General features: G+C 47.9%; 6 protein-coding genes across 6 annotated transcripts; 4 read left to right on the plus strand and 2 right to left on the minus strand.

The window, feature by feature from the left end:
• Window positions 1–123: 123 nt before the first annotated feature.
• On the minus strand, window positions 124–2185 carry T069G_05062 (uncharacterized protein; the record flags this gene model as incomplete). The annotated part of the gene is made up of 7 exons (XM_056172272.1): window positions 124–760; window positions 809–1035; window positions 1088–1170; window positions 1246–1361; window positions 1427–1530; window positions 1647–1997; window positions 2081–2185. 7 exons carry the CDS (start codon window positions 2183–2185, stop codon window positions 124–126), a joined length of 1623 nt encoding a protein of 540 aa, XP_056029130.1.
• Window positions 2186–4384: 2199 nt separating this feature from the next.
• On the minus strand, window positions 4385–5241 carry T069G_05063 (short chain dehydrogenase domain-containing protein; the record flags this gene model as incomplete). Its single annotated transcript, XM_056172273.1, has 2 exons — window positions 4385–4913; window positions 5048–5241. The coding sequence occupies 2 exons, from the start codon at window positions 5239–5241 to the stop codon at window positions 4385–4387; spliced, it is 723 nt and encodes a 240-aa protein (XP_056029131.1).
• Window positions 5242–8457: 3216 nt separating this feature from the next.
• Window positions 8458–10026, plus strand: T069G_05064 (uncharacterized protein; the record flags this gene model as incomplete). Its single annotated transcript, XM_056172274.1, has 4 exons — window positions 8458–8744; window positions 8991–9202; window positions 9372–9796; window positions 9859–10026. 4 exons carry the CDS (start codon window positions 8458–8460, stop codon window positions 10024–10026), a joined length of 1092 nt encoding a protein of 363 aa, XP_056029132.1.
• A 1064-nt stretch (window positions 10027–11090) lies between these two features.
• Window positions 11091–12197, plus strand: T069G_05065 (3'-5' exonuclease domain-containing protein; the record flags this gene model as incomplete). Its single annotated transcript, XM_056172275.1, has 1 exon — window positions 11091–12197. One exon carries the CDS (start codon window positions 11091–11093, stop codon window positions 12195–12197), a length of 1107 nt encoding a protein of 368 aa, XP_056029133.1.
• Window positions 12198–12959: 762 nt separating this feature from the next.
• On the plus strand, window positions 12960–13751 carry T069G_05066 (putative FMN-binding domain-containing protein; the record flags this gene model as incomplete). Its single annotated transcript, XM_056172276.1, has 1 exon — window positions 12960–13751. One exon carries the CDS (start codon window positions 12960–12962, stop codon window positions 13749–13751), a length of 792 nt encoding a protein of 263 aa, XP_056029134.1.
• Window positions 13752–14307: 556 nt separating this feature from the next.
• Window positions 14308–15786, plus strand: T069G_05067 (protein kinase domain-containing protein; the record flags this gene model as incomplete). Its single annotated transcript, XM_056172277.1, has 2 exons — window positions 14308–14870; window positions 14937–15786. 2 exons carry the CDS (start codon window positions 14308–14310, stop codon window positions 15784–15786), a joined length of 1413 nt encoding a protein of 470 aa, XP_056029135.1.
• Window positions 15787–15917: the final 131 nt, after the last annotated feature.

A 15917-nucleotide genomic window follows, 5' to 3' on the forward strand; every position in this document is an offset into this window, starting at 1 on the left:
AATCAGCCCTTTTCCCATAAACCTTGAAACACCATACAATCAACATACGACTAAAGGGCGGCCGTGTTCTAAACGCTGTATACGAAAATAAGAGAGCTTCTTCTCTGCTTCAGAACAGCAGAACTAGGGAGACTTCCATGTAGCCGAGTCCAGTTCATACGTTTCTGCCACTGGCCCAGATTGCCATCCCGCCCCGTATGTATTCGGCGTTGCGGGAGAAACAGTCTGTGCCCCCTGCTGCTGTTGTCCATGGTACGGCGAATGCGGCGGTTGATATCCTCCACCATGCACCGGCGAAACCGGAGGCTTGTATTCGCTATTCCCCTGGAGTTCTGGTCGCGGAGAGACGTACCCGGGCGGCAACTCACTGAAAGGCGTGCCGGTTCCCTGGAGCTCCTGTCTCTCTGTGCTGTGAAGTTCCGGAACAACAGCAATGTTTGGACCCATTTTCGCTGTGTTTTCCAGCTCGGGTGGTCCGGTGAGATTGGGCCCGTCTGCTGTTGGCGGTATCTGCTCTCCTCTCATCTGCTTGTTGCGTCTTCGGCGGACGAAAAATGCCACGGCGGCAATGGCAGCGATGAGAACGACGCCTCCAAGTACACATGCTGCAATGACTGCTGTTTTGTTGATGGTTGAACCCGATGAGTTGCCTCCACTGCCGTCCGAAGATGATCCATCCTTTCCACCTTGATCGGGATTGCTTCCTCCGTTGTCGCTACCGCCGCTTCCGCCAGTGCTTCCGGCTCCTGTCTCTGCAGGGCTAGAACCTGAAGGTAATGAGCTGGCTCGATTCGTAGGATGAGGGTACGTTTCAGTGGCAGTATCGGTGACAGACACGACAATCTCCTTTTCAGCCGCGCTGCAATAGACTGCGAAGACGTCCATGGCCGAGGTAACATCCGCAGTGGCTGTATTGTCGCAGTTCCACTTGACATTGGATGTAAGGGTGCTCAAGATTCTACCGCTCATACCAGACTTGATGCAGACGCACGAAGCGAGAGCCTGGGGGCCGGTAGCACAATAGATGTCTGTTTGCTACGAAAAATGTATTGGCACTTTAATCCTTTTCAGGGGCATAGCAACTCACATCGAGGATCGCAGAGGCAACGCCGCTTTGAGCGCATGACCGCAAGGACTTGAACTGTGGCAAGGCGGTGATGTGATAAGTCACTAAACACAGCCACGGTTGTTAGTATCGCGTACAGAGCAAATATTCGATGAGAATCGCATTGGTGTTTGACGCACTGTCTCCGGGAGGACCTGGGGGCTGAGTAAAGGTGGTCGTTCCGTTGTTCATGGCACAGTATTCGTTGTAAAAGTCTTGCGCCGCGCTGATATCGCCTCCATTAGAGCACGAGTATCTTGAACACACGGTTGAGTTAGCATGGTTCGCGCTCCAAATGACAGCCGAACTGTGAATACTTACCGGACAGACTTGCTGATCACGTCGCTGACTTGAGAGGGGATTCCACCCTTTCCGCAAACGCAAGGCGCAAAGAGACTGGCAGCTTCGGGACATTTGGATATATTCTGTTGCCATCATTTCCACATTAGCTCTTCTTTGTTCAACGTCGTGTATGGATTGAGCTTCTCGTTCGTTTCTTGCTATAGGACATATAGGGAGATGGATTCAAGTCAATACGCACGTCTCCCATGACAGCTTCTGACAACGCCGACTGTGCGCATTGTGGAAGATAATTTATCTGACTTAGGTCGGTGATGTAGGCCTGAACAACGTTCTTGGTCGGCGTCGAAAATGTAATGGTCAGATCTTGGTTGCAGTATTTCGCAAGAACACTCGATGCGCTGTTTTGGTCGTCGGTCGCTGTAGTGCCGCAACTGACTCGAATGTCGCGAGATATGGACGAAGTGATGCTGGTGAATCTCTCCGTGTCGGAGCAAGCACACGATTGGAGCTCCGTTTCTGAGTCGCCGCATGCTGTGCCGTATGTCAGAGTCGCGATGTTGTATGATATGGCGTCGGAGGCACACGGGGCCTGTTTAGTGAGGATTTCATTAGCCACCGTCTCCCGTCTCGTATTTCTCACTACTTATCATCACTGGAATCGATCAAGCGTACCAGAAGAGAATAAATATCGAGATCCGTCACATAATCAAGGTCAGCGTTAGCGAGAGCTGCAAAGAGGACGGCGGATGCGAATGAGAGCCGCATTGGTCGGCGCATGACTGTGGCAGGCTGAACCAGAAGCTGTTGGAGAAACCGACAAGAAAGATGGATGGACAGGTGAAAGCAACGGTGATATTAGTCGATCGAAAACGGTTATTCGAGAATGCGAGTTGGCTTGCAGGCTTGCAGCTCATGCACAAAAGCATAACAACAGCAACAACAGAGGAAGAGAATCCAGGTCCAAGGTTGCCAAGCCAAACGCCACGACAAAAAACAGACGGGAACACAAATCCAGGCACAGGTTGTCAACTTGTTTTTCTTTCTCTCTTGCCTCTCTCTTTTGCCGCTCTTCACACATACTGAAACTCCCCCAATCTGCCTCTCTCTTCAGCCCATCATGGGGAACCCCTGCTCGGCGCCATGGTAGTTCAACATTGGCGCCTTGGCAGCGCAACGGGAAAGGAGCTGTGGCTGGACTCGGAGCATTGCCATTTGATAAGACCCTTGACAGCTGAAAATCGAGGTGCAGGCGCTACAACGCTTTTCGGGCTAAGACCACAGGATAGACGAGTGAGGCTGAAACGGAGCATTCTGTGTTGTTTGCACTGGCGATAACGGCGCCAGAGACGCTGTCCTTTTTCACTCTAGGATCATGCCTAGGTTAAATTAACAACCCCGCATCGACTCATGATGTGATTTGTCTCTGGTTGATGCAGAAGAAAGGGGAGAGGGAGAGGGAGCCCTGGAAGATGCCTTGTTGGGCGTATACTTGAGACATGTATGTAAGACGAGAAGAAGCAGTGATCAACGAGAAAAAAGGAAAACATAAAGCCTGAGACTATGGAGCCGCGGCTCTTTGTCTCCTCCGTCGCACGCTAACAGCCTCGTTCCGCACGGCCGAGTCTGTGCTACGACTAAGACACTTTACGGGTGGAGATGCGCCGAAGAGAGAGAAATATCCCTCGGGATTCTCACTTGAGTTGAACCAACTCCGTTACTCGCTAGAATGGACCGGCACTTGGCGATCCGGTCTGACGGCATCCTTCACAACTTGCTGCATCCCATCCAGTGTAGTTTATGCCACGACTGCACCGACACATCACGAGAACCCGGTGCATCGGGCGATTTCAACGAGTCCACCAATCAACCATCCCTGCGATTCAAGCAAATCACGCTCGTCGTCGCTGGCTCGCTTACTAGCTCAAGGCCGTGCAGTGATTCCTCGATGCACAAGGTCTGGTGAGTGAATTAAGAGCATTGGCGAAGGAAGTAATCGCGAAAGGGATGAAAAGAGACAGGAAAGGAGAATGAGAAGAAGCCAACCGTTGAAGATGAAGCAAAGTTATGGTTATCACGGGTGGAGTCTTCCATCAACTTTAAAATTTTCTCTTCGTCTTCACTCGTCGGTTGGTTGATGCATGAAAATAAGCTGTCTTCAATTCTTATTTACTAGCCAGAAGAGGCCTGTCTCTCATCTTATCAACCAGCTAATTTAGCGTGCTTACATAACGAACATGCCTGTGTCCAGATGAAGAGCATTCGATATTCTGTCAATCTTCTGAATCGCAACACACTCAGTCATATGAAGACCAAGGGTGATGGCATCCTTGTTGTCTCGGTAGTTGGTGATGCAGAGAAGCACACTATCCGCGCATTGAACACGAAGTTCAATTTGCCAAGCGAAAACTACCTCGCTAACAGTTCCGTTGATAGATTTACTTCTTAAACCACCCCAGCTAGATTTTTTCCTACTACTACATTTAGAGTTATAAGCATGATGTATAAAATACTATAGTGGGGGAGTAAAAGTAACGACTAGCCTTATAGTGCACTATATATTGGGGCATTAAAGAAATAACAAATGCGTAGGTCCTTTTTTAAGTGTCTTAATACTGGCGCTGTGTACTTGGAATTACAATTTTCTTTTAGGAGATGCGGGAGTAGGGGCACGGCACAAAGCACGTAGAGTGTGATATAGAAGGCAGAAAAAGAGAAACGAGAAGAAGAGCGGAGAGCGAAACAAATAATGTTTTAGCAGAATGCTATAGAACTAAATGGAAAGCGGTCAGGCATAAATATAGTGAATCATCCAGGTGTCGAGCTCATGCGTTGCCAGTCGTGGGCATAAAGGTGATCTATTGGTCTAGTTATAGTTAACTACCTTCTTAAAAATATAGTTACTAGTTTGTTTCCTATAATCTAGCCCTTTCTATCTCTATTGCCTCTCATTATTTCTGTATTGCTTGATATTTAAATCTACCAAGCCAAACTTCCTTCCTTGTTCGAAAAGGTTCCCGTTTCGCCGTCTTCACCCATGGTTGCCAGTTTTACTGCATTCAAAGCTCCATCTGCCGGATCATCCTTTCCTACAAAACCGTTCAGGTTCGTAGCACAGTACCCTGGACAAGTCGCATTGACTTTCCACCCAGCGTCTTTATACTTTAAAGCATAGTGGAGCATGATCATATTGAGTGCTGCTTTGCTACTTCGGTAGATTGGCAAAGGAACTGGACTCTCCGGTCGATGAGTGAGTGAGCCCATGAAAGAGGATACAAAGACGACTCGAGGTGCAGAAGATGCCGTTAAAAGAGGGATAAAGGCTTCAGTCGTGAGTGCGGCGCCAAAAGTGTTGACTGCAAACGTGTCTTGGAAAATGCGAAGCGAAGGGGGAGAGGTTCTTTCATCGTTCAGGCATACGCCGGCGTTGTTAATCAATACATCAAGACGGCCAAATTTCGACTTTACTTGTTGGACCACTTCGGCAATAGAGTTATCAGAGGTAACACTAAGTGACAAAGATTAGCATCTTCTATTCAAAATATCTATCATTACGATGTTGACTCTTGAGTCAAAGTCTGGATCTCAACATAATCGATCCACTCTTGAGGATTTAATTTGGTGGCTATAAAGGAGACCTACTCAATGGTAATAGGCTCGGCATTCAACCCTTGGTCTTGAAGATCTTTGGCCGCTTTAATACCACGCTGGGTATCACGACTTCCCACAAGAACATGGTATCCCGGCTTTGACGATAGAGATTTTGCTATCTGGAAACCGATGCCTTGATTGGCGCCTGTAACTAGGACGATCTTTGAAGAGGGAGAGGCAAACATGATGCCGTTGTAAGTATATTGTGAGATTGTGATTGCAGTGACTTTGAAAGCTTTGTATAAGAGAGTTGACGAGTGGAATTGCTGTAAAAATGATCAGGGTATAATGCGTCGCTCTCTCTATATATATACAAAAAGTCCAAGTCCAAGGAAGTGGACTTAGACTCGGATTTATTAGCTATCTCCATTAAAGCATCATGATTCTAATCATGAATTGTTGAATTTGCTTCCTTTTTGACAGCGTAAAAGCCGAATCGTCTTCACGACTTACGTAGACAATGTGTGTATCTGTCTCATATTGATCGATATGATCCTCAGTGGCCTGTGTTAGTACATTCGCGCAAACTCTAGCCTGTTAAGGAATAGGTATCTCACGCCTGCACTGATTGATTGGGTAGGTCTTTGCTATTTCCACCCTAGACCCAGCTGCTAATCTCAATGTCTGAGGCGCATGATGCCCCTCATACTACCATGCAGGTATTTAGCGTACTCGCGCAAAACCTAACCCTTCCTAGTATACATATAGCTTGAGCGTAATGGGGGGCGAACTGCGACCTTATCTCACTCATCCTTTGTTTCTTCTACTCTATTTTGTGCTTCTATGACAACAGCCAGCCTAATATGCTGATATGGTGAACAATGGGCCATCAAGAGCATGCCATGCATGCAAGCAAAGACGTAAGAGGGTATGTAAGCGTCGTTCCATGGGGTTGTTTTCGGCGTGCTGACCCATTTGTAGTGTGACAAGAGGCGTCCAGTATGTGCAAAGTACTACCTGTTGTCGTGCACTGGCAACATTCTCCCGGCAGCGGCTCTTTTTAGATGTGGACTCACTGCGGTTGCTTGATACTAATTCAACGCCTGTGCCAGTCTTGTCTCAACTGCGGCCGAGCACGGCGCACGTGTCCTGGATACGAGCCCAGTAAAGACTTGAAGTTTATAAACTATGTCGGAGAAGACAATCTCAATGCATTGCGTCAACCACCTCCAGAGTCATTGCATCGAGCGGCAAGCTTCAATCTTTCTGGGATACTAGACTGGTCTGATGTTGAGCAAAACGCTCGTCTAGTGTTTTTCAACGACTACTGTATTGTTTCATCAAATAGGAGCCTGTCTCGTGGATATCTACATGGGCTCCAGTCTATGATTGCTAAAGCCGACCCAAACTCCGAGCTTGTCCAAGCATGTACACTCATTGCATTAGCAAATCTAGGGAATAAGTTCGGAAATACCATGTACAGACATAGGTCAGAGGGTCTGTATTCTTTGTTGTTACGGTCCTTTCGCCTAAGTATCTCAAATGAAGCAGTATTTACCACTGTCGAGTCGCTAATTACTGCTGCATTAATGGGACTATACGAAGTAAGCTCTCACAAATCACCATAATGAATGAAACAAGCTGACAATCACAGATCATCACCAGTACTGGTACGTATACTGGCGCTCATGTTGCTCATGCTCAGGGAATCTCGGCTATTCTTATCAGCAAATTCTCACCATTTGACTTGCTGTGTGACGGCAAGCTTTTCCAAATTGCAAGTTCGGTGCCACTCGAGGATCTAGATGTGGAGATTTATACACGTCCGTCTCTTCGAAACTCTCCTGCAGTTGTCACCAAGGCCTCACAGAAGTTTAGCCTTATGTGTACACCGCTATTCAATCAGTCAAGCTCAGCTATAGATTTCATATATGCACGAACAATATCCTTAATGCTTAGAGCGGAACCCTTATTGGAAAGTGAAACTGAAGCCACGCTTGACCAGCTTTGTCAACTCAGGTTTGAAGCTGAGCAGCTGAGAGAGGCATATACCACTTGGCCAGACACGGTACCTCCAGCATGGGCACCGAAATGGCTCGGAACCATTTCATCTGAAAACAGGGAGACTTTGTAAGTATTTTTACAACTACATAATGTTCAATATCTATTTCGATTCATAAATCATGTCATTTGGAGAGAATAGTTCGTTTAATCACTGACCTTTGGTATCGCAGGCCCGATGTGGGCTACTGGCCAGCAACCATTTCATGCTATTACGATGGTAAGTCATGTCTCAAACACTTTATAATTATTAACATATTATAGTTTATGTCGCGTCGCTATGGAACAACTATCGTAAAGCTTCTCTATTAGTCTTAAGTGTCATATTAAGATGTCACTATCGAATCAATGGCCGTTTCAGTGATCAGATATTCGAAGCTTCAATACAGAAAGATGTCGAAAAACTAACGGAAGGCATTATATCTTCTGTTCCATATCTTCTAACTGCAGATTTGCAGATGTTTGTTGCAAATGCCGCCACAGGATCCCCTCCCATTATCCCCGGTCGACCACTTGGGGGCTTGCTATCAATGCACACTTTATTTGTTCTATCTACATTATCTATAACCGAAGAAAAGCTGAAAAATTACATAAGAAATTGTTTGGATTGGATTGGAACCCGTATGGGTATCAGCCAAGCAACCGTCTTATCCAAGGTAAGATTTTAACAATGCCTTGAACGCAAAGCATACTACTAACCTTTAGTCATAGTACACGTCAATGAACCAGTTTAAGTATGCTACAGAAACACGCGTAATTATCTGGACTGGCATGCTTATATAAAGGGAGGAGCATCTCGAGGGTACACATCTAGCAAAATAACTGATTTTGACAGATCCTGGTGTTAGATTAATGCCAGCCCTCTGGCTCAATTTTCAGTCCCTGAAATGTATTTAGACACTTCTCTCAGCTCATCCACATATATTGAGAAGATACCTAAACAACAGAGCAACAAACATACAGAAACAGCATCACAAAACTTTACCCTCCATCATTGACCGCCAACCCCTTCTCCTCTATTCATAGTCACGGACAGTCATACCACCCGTACTGTGATCTCCCACTGATTCTCCGTTTCTCTGCACTCATCTTCCCCCTCCTGTGGCATCAAGCCACTAAAGTCTACCTAGTGATGCAAACAATGTTTGTGAGACGGCCAGAAGCCAATCCGGCTTGCTTGTTTGATGTTTGCATTCCAGAGGGAGATGGCTCAACTGGGAGGCCTACAACATAGCTGTGGACACTTTTAGAGAATAAATGCACGGAAACAGATCTCTGGAGTTGGTCAATCAATTGCTTTCGCGTTGTTCTCTCCGTCAATATCTTAAACATAGAACACCATTTAGATTCATTAATTATTCATTAATTATTGGCACATCGTTAAAACATTGATCACAAGGATGCCTGACCTCTTTTGCTGCTCATCGATACGGCCGTATCGCCCACAACGGCTTGACCATGAACATAAATTCGACAAGTTCATGCAATGGGCAAAGTCCACCTCTGCAAAGCCCGACGTGGTCCCTATATTGATAGTCAGTGCAGATTATGTGGTCCAGCTTGTCAGGCAAGCCAATTACGGACCGCAAGAGTCAGTCAGATATTTTATGACAGTCAACGATGGCATCGAATTCACAGAAGTCAGAGAGAATGACCTTATCGCGGCAAATTTCGAAAAACTGAACTCGTATGTCAACTTCTCCCTCATTACATAGAAAGTGTTGAGTTGTCACGTGGATCTGTGTGACTACTCTCCTTGATCAAACCCACTTTCTGTTTGTTGCCGTTTGTTGCTGTTTGCAGCTACCTTTTCCATTCTTCATAGATCAGCATAGCAGAACACAGAGAGTTTTGCATTTTCCCAGCTTCGTCAGTTTTGTCAAGTTGTCAGGAAGCTTCAGCACATACTTACCAAGTCCTTTCACTTCTGCAGATACAAAAACTTCAAGTGCATCACGCATGATAAGTTTTTCGAGGTGAACTTGTATCAACAGAATCCTACCAATAGGCATCACTGGAGGGCCAATATCGCTCGACCCGCTACAGATATCGATCTGGTATATCGACAGAAGAAGGAAAAGTCGACGCGGGCCATCAAAGCCGAAGATATGAAGCAAGCAGATCATGATGGCGAGCCAGAACACGGTGATTCTTCAGGTTCTGGCCTACCCGGTCCAACCTCGCAGGCCAACAAGGCGAGTTGCAGCACCTCAGATAACTATCACAGAAAGCAGTTGCTTATATGGAGTTTAGGCAGCATCTGAGCTAGATATTCCGGATTTGAAGTCGGTTCTTCGGTTTTTACTTCCCACAGTCAAGACAAACCTTGGGTCAAACCCGCTTCTGTCTCTGCTCTCTCTTGATTGGGTCAACACAGAACTCAGCCTTGGCCTCGAGATCGAGGAGCTTTGGATATCCGAGCTAAAAAGTGATAATATTGCTGCGTTTATATGCAGTTATGTCAAATCATCTGCCGACAGCTTGGCTACGTACGAAGTCGCCAAAATCGAATCCGCAGTGGGCCTCGCGATTCGCCGCATAAATTTCCCTAAAGACGAGATCCAAGGGCGGAACAAACTCCAGCGCATTGTTGAGAAGGTCCTTGATCTTTGCAGTGCTTCAGACTGGGTATCTAAATGCCGGGAGGGAATACTCCGTATGTTTACTGCGGCACCTGATGAGCGCCTTCTTGAGCTCGTTCGACGCAAAGAAGACGAATACGAAGACACTTGCAAAAAGGTATCAAGACACTTCAGCTTACATCTAAATCTTATAGAATTATAAGCTTACTTATTTTCCAGATGGCATCAGAGGCAGATTGTGAAGTAGACGACGATGATCACTACAACCAGTACGACTACGGCGACGATTACGACTACAACCCCTACGAGGCGTCCTCTCCCGATTTTGATCAAGATCTCACAGCATGTGACAAAGAGTGCGGCTACTGTGGAAGATGTCCTTATTAATTGCCGTGGAAGACGGACAGCTCGCCCACTAGTAGATTTAAGGGAGACGGCACTTGAACTTCAGTGGGATGGCTATATCGTCAAATACAGTCTGTGGTAGTAATTTGAGCAACCATTTGGTAAAAGTTTGTAGTCAGAGCCAAGTATGTGTTGGCGCAGAGATTGGTACCGTCAATTTTCTCTCGAGCCTACAATACTTCAATCACCCATCCCATTTTGCATTACGATAATTTCTGCTGAACTTTGAACAGCTGAGTTTTGTTTGCAAGACGTAGGCCTTCATATTACCGCACGGGATTTCCGTCGATTGTTTTCCATTAAAATTAAACTTTTATATGCGCTTTGGCTGTAGTTTGACTCAATAGCCAAGCTTTGAACTTGCCATACAGAGTCGGGCTATCGATAAGTTTTTGCTTTCCTATCCTCAGAAATCTAAATTAGCCATCAGCATTAGTCTTCTGTACTAGGCCATACAGCAGTTCCATACAATCTCATTTTGAGTTTACTTCTGCTATCTACATATATCCTACCCTTCTAATCTACCTTAAAATGCCTCTAAATACGTCACGTAAGCGGTTCATTTTGGTACATTATTGATATAGTTTTCTAATAGAAGATTGACTAATTGTAGAATTTTCCGTTTGGAGATAGTCTTGTTAGAATGAATATGATCTTTTGCTTAAAAAAAAAAAAGCGGTTATCATCCACTGTAAACCATAATAGCGGCAAAGGCCTCCATACTCTGATAACATGGAAGCCAACAGATTGAAGGTTTAACCAGTCTGTTAGTTTACAGAAATCACCCCCTTCCAGATCCTAACCGCTATTATGCTTGAAAAGTCCTCAGAAAGTATCAGACATTCATCAATTCGTACGACTATATAAATCTCGTCTTTCCAACTTGGTCTCCATCTATTTCTTCCCATTTATCACTTATACATTTATCGAGATACAGAAATCTGCACTAATTTTGAAAAGTACAAGACATTTCCAAGAGACGACACCAAGAAAGAACAAGTGAAACGCTTCGAAAAAGGCCTTTCCTTGTTGGGACTGCCGTGAACATGGCTTCTACTAGGGGTCATGTCGTGATTGTTAATGGGAGCAGAGGGGCCCATACCACTTGGGACCAGGGTCATCGAGTGTCTCCTTTCAAAGGCGTCTCTAAAGAACCTGGATATACCGTGGTTGTCGACGAAACTAAAGCAGCTGTAGCTTGTGCTGCTACTCGCGGGGCTGCCAATCCTACTCCTACTACGCAATGGATTGACACTCTCCCCACTCTATCCAAGGTGGTCGACGCTCTCACAGGGCTTCCAGTTGATCGACCATCACTCTACGTCGACCTCGAGGGACAAAATCTTTCTCGATATGGTACTATCTCCATATTGCAGATCCACGTCCGCCCCACCAACACCACTTACCTGATCGACGTCCAATCCTTGGGCGATAAATGCTTCTCCACGCCTGGAGAAACTCGCTGGACATTGAAAGCGATCTTGGAATCCCCCTACATTCCAAAGGTGTTTTTCGATGTCCGAAGCGATTCGGATGCGTTGTTTGTCATTTTCGGCATCACTCTAAACGGTGTCGTCGATCTCCAACTCATGGAATTCGCCATCCGCCCTCATCAGGGGAAGAAGAGGGTCATGGGACTCGAAAGATGCGTCCGATACCACGCAACGTTTTCCCGGTACGAGAAACTCAGATGGAACAAGACGAAGGAGCAAGGCAGAGCGCTGTTCGCACCCGAGTCGGGCGGAGGCTTTCATGTGTTCCGTCAGCGCCCCTTGCAACCGGTCCTTTTGGAATATTGCGCCCAGGACGTGTCTGTTATGCCTTGCCTGTGGGCATACTATGACAACCAGATGACGAAGCAGTTGCGGGAGGTGGTTATCAAGGCTTCAACGGACAGGGTTTGGAATACACATGCGGTGGATTACATTTCCACAGGACGACACATGGCACTGGCTCCCCTTTCGATGATTCACGCAAACGTTGTTGATGATTGGCGGCGCTTGTACGAATCCTCCCACCCACGCTACGACTGGTGCGATTCAGAGACAACGGGACCCAGTATTGATACTCCTGCGGAGAGCCTTACCGACAGTGCTACTAGCTATGCTTCTGGCGGTTCTACCAGTACTTCGTGGACCTATACCGTGGGGTAATGGGGGTAACAATATATCGAAGCATCAAGGCTTGTTCCGATGTGGAATAAATTGTTACCCGGGAAGAGATAGAAACTGGTGTCGGACAGTATAATGTAGTCCGAAGAAATGAGTAGTATATTTACTGCTCCCACTGTTTCCAAGTAATAGTTAGAATTGGCACAGATTGCCAGAATTCAGTAGTAATGAATATGTATAGATACAACTTCAATTGCAAAATGAATGTGCATCCATCCAATCGAAATGATTCCCGTATTGGGCAATTTCTGTTACCCCAGCTTGCCCAGTCCCAATGTGGCGGTACTCGGTACCTGCTAAAGAATGCAGTAATGACACGCAGCCGGTAGCAGGAACATTGAACCTTTTAACGGCAATATTATCCGCCGCCCAATCATGGCGAGGGCAAATCCTTTTACGGAGATGCAAAAACAGCGCCTAACTGAGTCGAGTATAAACGAGCGAGCTCCACCACGGAGGGACGCATGATTTGCTTGTGATGATCCAAAGAGAGATAAAGACGGGAGATGTGATTGTTAATAGCCCAGCAACAGGTGGAGAGTGTGAGTAACTCGTACATAAAAGATATCTGGTGACATACATATATTGAGACCGGAGGTCCATCGGCGGCCTAAGACTCACGATAGGACACTTATACAAGGCCATTGTCAACGTTAAAAGTTGAGACTAAAAAGAGAGAGAAAAGAGGAAAAGACAAGCAATAGAGAGGAACAGAAGCAACAACAACGACACACTCACTCAACCATGTATCTCCGTGGCGATCACGCAGAGACAGACCTCCGCGTCTTGCGGCAGCTCGTCCGTGAGAATCCCCTCGGCCTCTTCACCACCGCCATCTCCTCGCCATCATACCCTCTGATCCAGTCCAGCCATATCCCCTTCATCCTAGACGTCGAGGATGAATCCAGCGAGACCGAGCTCGGCCAGCTGAGGGCTCACATGGCCCGCGCCAACCCCCAGAGCAAGGCCATCATCGACGAGATCAAGGAGCGCCAGGCCGCAGGAGACAACTCGAGGATGCTGCAGCAAGACGTCTTGGTCATGTTCACATCCGCAGTCCAGCACTACGTCACGCCAAAGTTCTACACGGCCACCAAGCCTGTAACGGGCAAAGTTGTGGGCACATGGAACTATGCCGCCGTCCAGATCTACGGCAAGGCGACGTTCTACATTGATCCCAACGCGGAGGAGACAACGGCTTTCCTCAACAGCCAGATTGATGCCCTGTCGAGCTTCAACGAAAAGGTCACCATGGGCTACACGGGAGAAGGATCCAGGCCCAAGCCGTGGCAAGTGTCCGATGCGCCAACGCCGTACCTCAACATCATGAAGAAGGCCATCATCGGCGTGGAGATTAAGATTGAGAGGATGGAGGGCAAATTCAAGATGAGCCAGGAGATGGGCGACGGGGACACTGACGGCGTGGTGAAAGGGTTTAATGACTTGGGGACGGATATGGGTAGCAAGATGGCGAGCACGGTAGAGGCACGGAGGGAGATTAAGAAGCAGAAGAAGGCGGCCAAGGAGAGCGAGTGATGATTATACGTTTTATCAATGAGTTGTGAACGGAATAGATTTCCTCTCTGGCATATGGAATAGACTGAAGTCGACCTGATACAGATGCAGATACAGATGCTATACAGGTAAACGAGCAACGTGGGGAAACAAAAGGGAATGGCCAGCGCGGTATTCAACTACAGATAAGAGTTATTTTCAACAGAAATTATGTACATGAATCAATATTGACAAACAATCGAATTGTAATGAGTTTCTTACGATATAGCAGGCATATGAGGATGAAGATGATGAAGAGGATAAAAGTGTCCCCCACACAAATTCGGGACCCTTGCACATGTACCTCTGACAGACAACAGACCCACTCTATTTTCCAGCACCTCAGCCTACCTCGATCCTCTACTCTATTTACTTTCAACATCTTCATTGCTTCATCCATACTAAACAGCACAGACAGAGCTTCAGCGACACAGAATTCGCTCAATTGGCCGACATTACAACGTCCCCACATCCTCAAGCTCGACCGACCACCCCAAATCCGAGCGAATCCACACAAAGCGAGACGAAAAGAAAAGCCATGTCCACCAAGCCCAAGTCAAGATGGGCAAGCTCCGCAGAAGACGCCGAGTATGAAGCACGGCAAAAGAAGGAAAAAGAAGAAAAGCGTCGCAAAAAGGCTCTTAAGCTACAAGAAGAAGAAGAAAAGAAAAAAGCTCTACTTGCTGCTGCAACAACAACGACATCACAGATCGCAGACACAAATGACGACGACGACGACGCAGCATCATCTTCATCACGGCCCTCCAAACGCCGAAAACTCACCCCCGAACCCGCCAGCAACAACAGTTCTGCTACCCTGCTGCGCTTCGACGTGGGCACCTGGAAGCCCAGCCGCAGCGTCGACAACTACGACAAGCTCAACGACATCGAGGAGGGCACGTACGGCTGGGTCGCGCGCGCAACGGAGCTCGCCACGGGCCGAGTCGTCGCCCTCAAGCGACTCAAGCTCGAGGCCGGCGACCCCAACGGCCTGCCCGTGACGGGCCTGCGCGAGATCCAGATTCTCAAAAACTGCCGGCATCGCAACGTCGTGGCCATGGAGGAAGTTGTCGTGGGCAACGACGTCTCCAAGCCAGACAAGTAAGAAAGACGCAAAGAACCTGCCTTGCCTTGGCCCAAAGCTAAACTAATCATCCGCTCTTCCAGCTCCATCTTCCTCGTCCTCGAATTCGTCGAACACGACCTCAAGAGCATCCTCCAAGACATGCCCGAGCCCTTCCTCTCCTCCGAAGTCAAGCGCCTCCTCCTCCAGCTCACATCGGGCGTCGCCTACCTCCACCAAAACTACATCCTGCACCGCGACCTCAAAACATCCAACCTCCTCCTCTCCAACCGCGGCCTCCTCAAGATCGCAGACTTCGGCATGGCCCGCTACGTCGGCGACCCCCGCCCCAAACTCACCCAGCTCGTCGTCACCCTGTGGTACCGCGCCCCCGAGCTCCTCCTCGGAACGCGCACCTACGACGCCGCCATCGACATGTGGTCCGTCGGCTGCATCATGGGCGAGCTCATCACCCGCGAACCCCTGTTGCAAGGCTCCAACGAGGTCGACCAGATATCAAAAGTTTTTGAGCTCTGCGGCGTCCCCACCGAAGACTCCTGGCCGGGTTTCCGCCGCCTCCCCAACGCTCGCTCCTTGCGCCTCCCCAAGCAGTCCCCCCTCGCCTCCGGCTCCGTCATCCGCGCCCGTTTCCCCAACCTCACAGCCGCCGGCGCTTCTCTACTCAATAGCCTCCTCGCACTGGACCCGGAGAAACGCCCAACCGCCAAGGAAATGCTGGAGCACGAATACTTCCGACAAGATCCTAAACCCAAGCCCGAGAGCCTGTTCCCCACGTTCCCCAGCAAAGCCGGCCAGGAGAGGAGGCGGCGCCACGAGCCCGACGCCCCCGTCCGCGGACAGGCCGTTGCTCTCGGTGATGTTGATTTCAGCGGCATCTTCCAAGGCAGGGACAAGGAAGAGCGAGGCGCTGGATTCAGTTTACGCATGGTATGAGCAAACGAATCATGCCTTTCGCCATTCACACATCAGGCCAGCAAGATATTGCCGTCGTCACTCGACGTATCGACTTGCCAATCGAAGCATTTGTTGTTAGGATATACATGACAGCAGCCTTTTTTGATTTA

Source organism: Trichoderma breve, chromosome 3 (genome assembly GCF_028502605.1).
Source record: "Trichoderma breve strain T069 chromosome 3, whole genome shotgun sequence".
Lineage (NCBI taxonomy): Eukaryota > Fungi > Ascomycota > Sordariomycetes > Hypocreales > Hypocreaceae > Trichoderma > Trichoderma breve.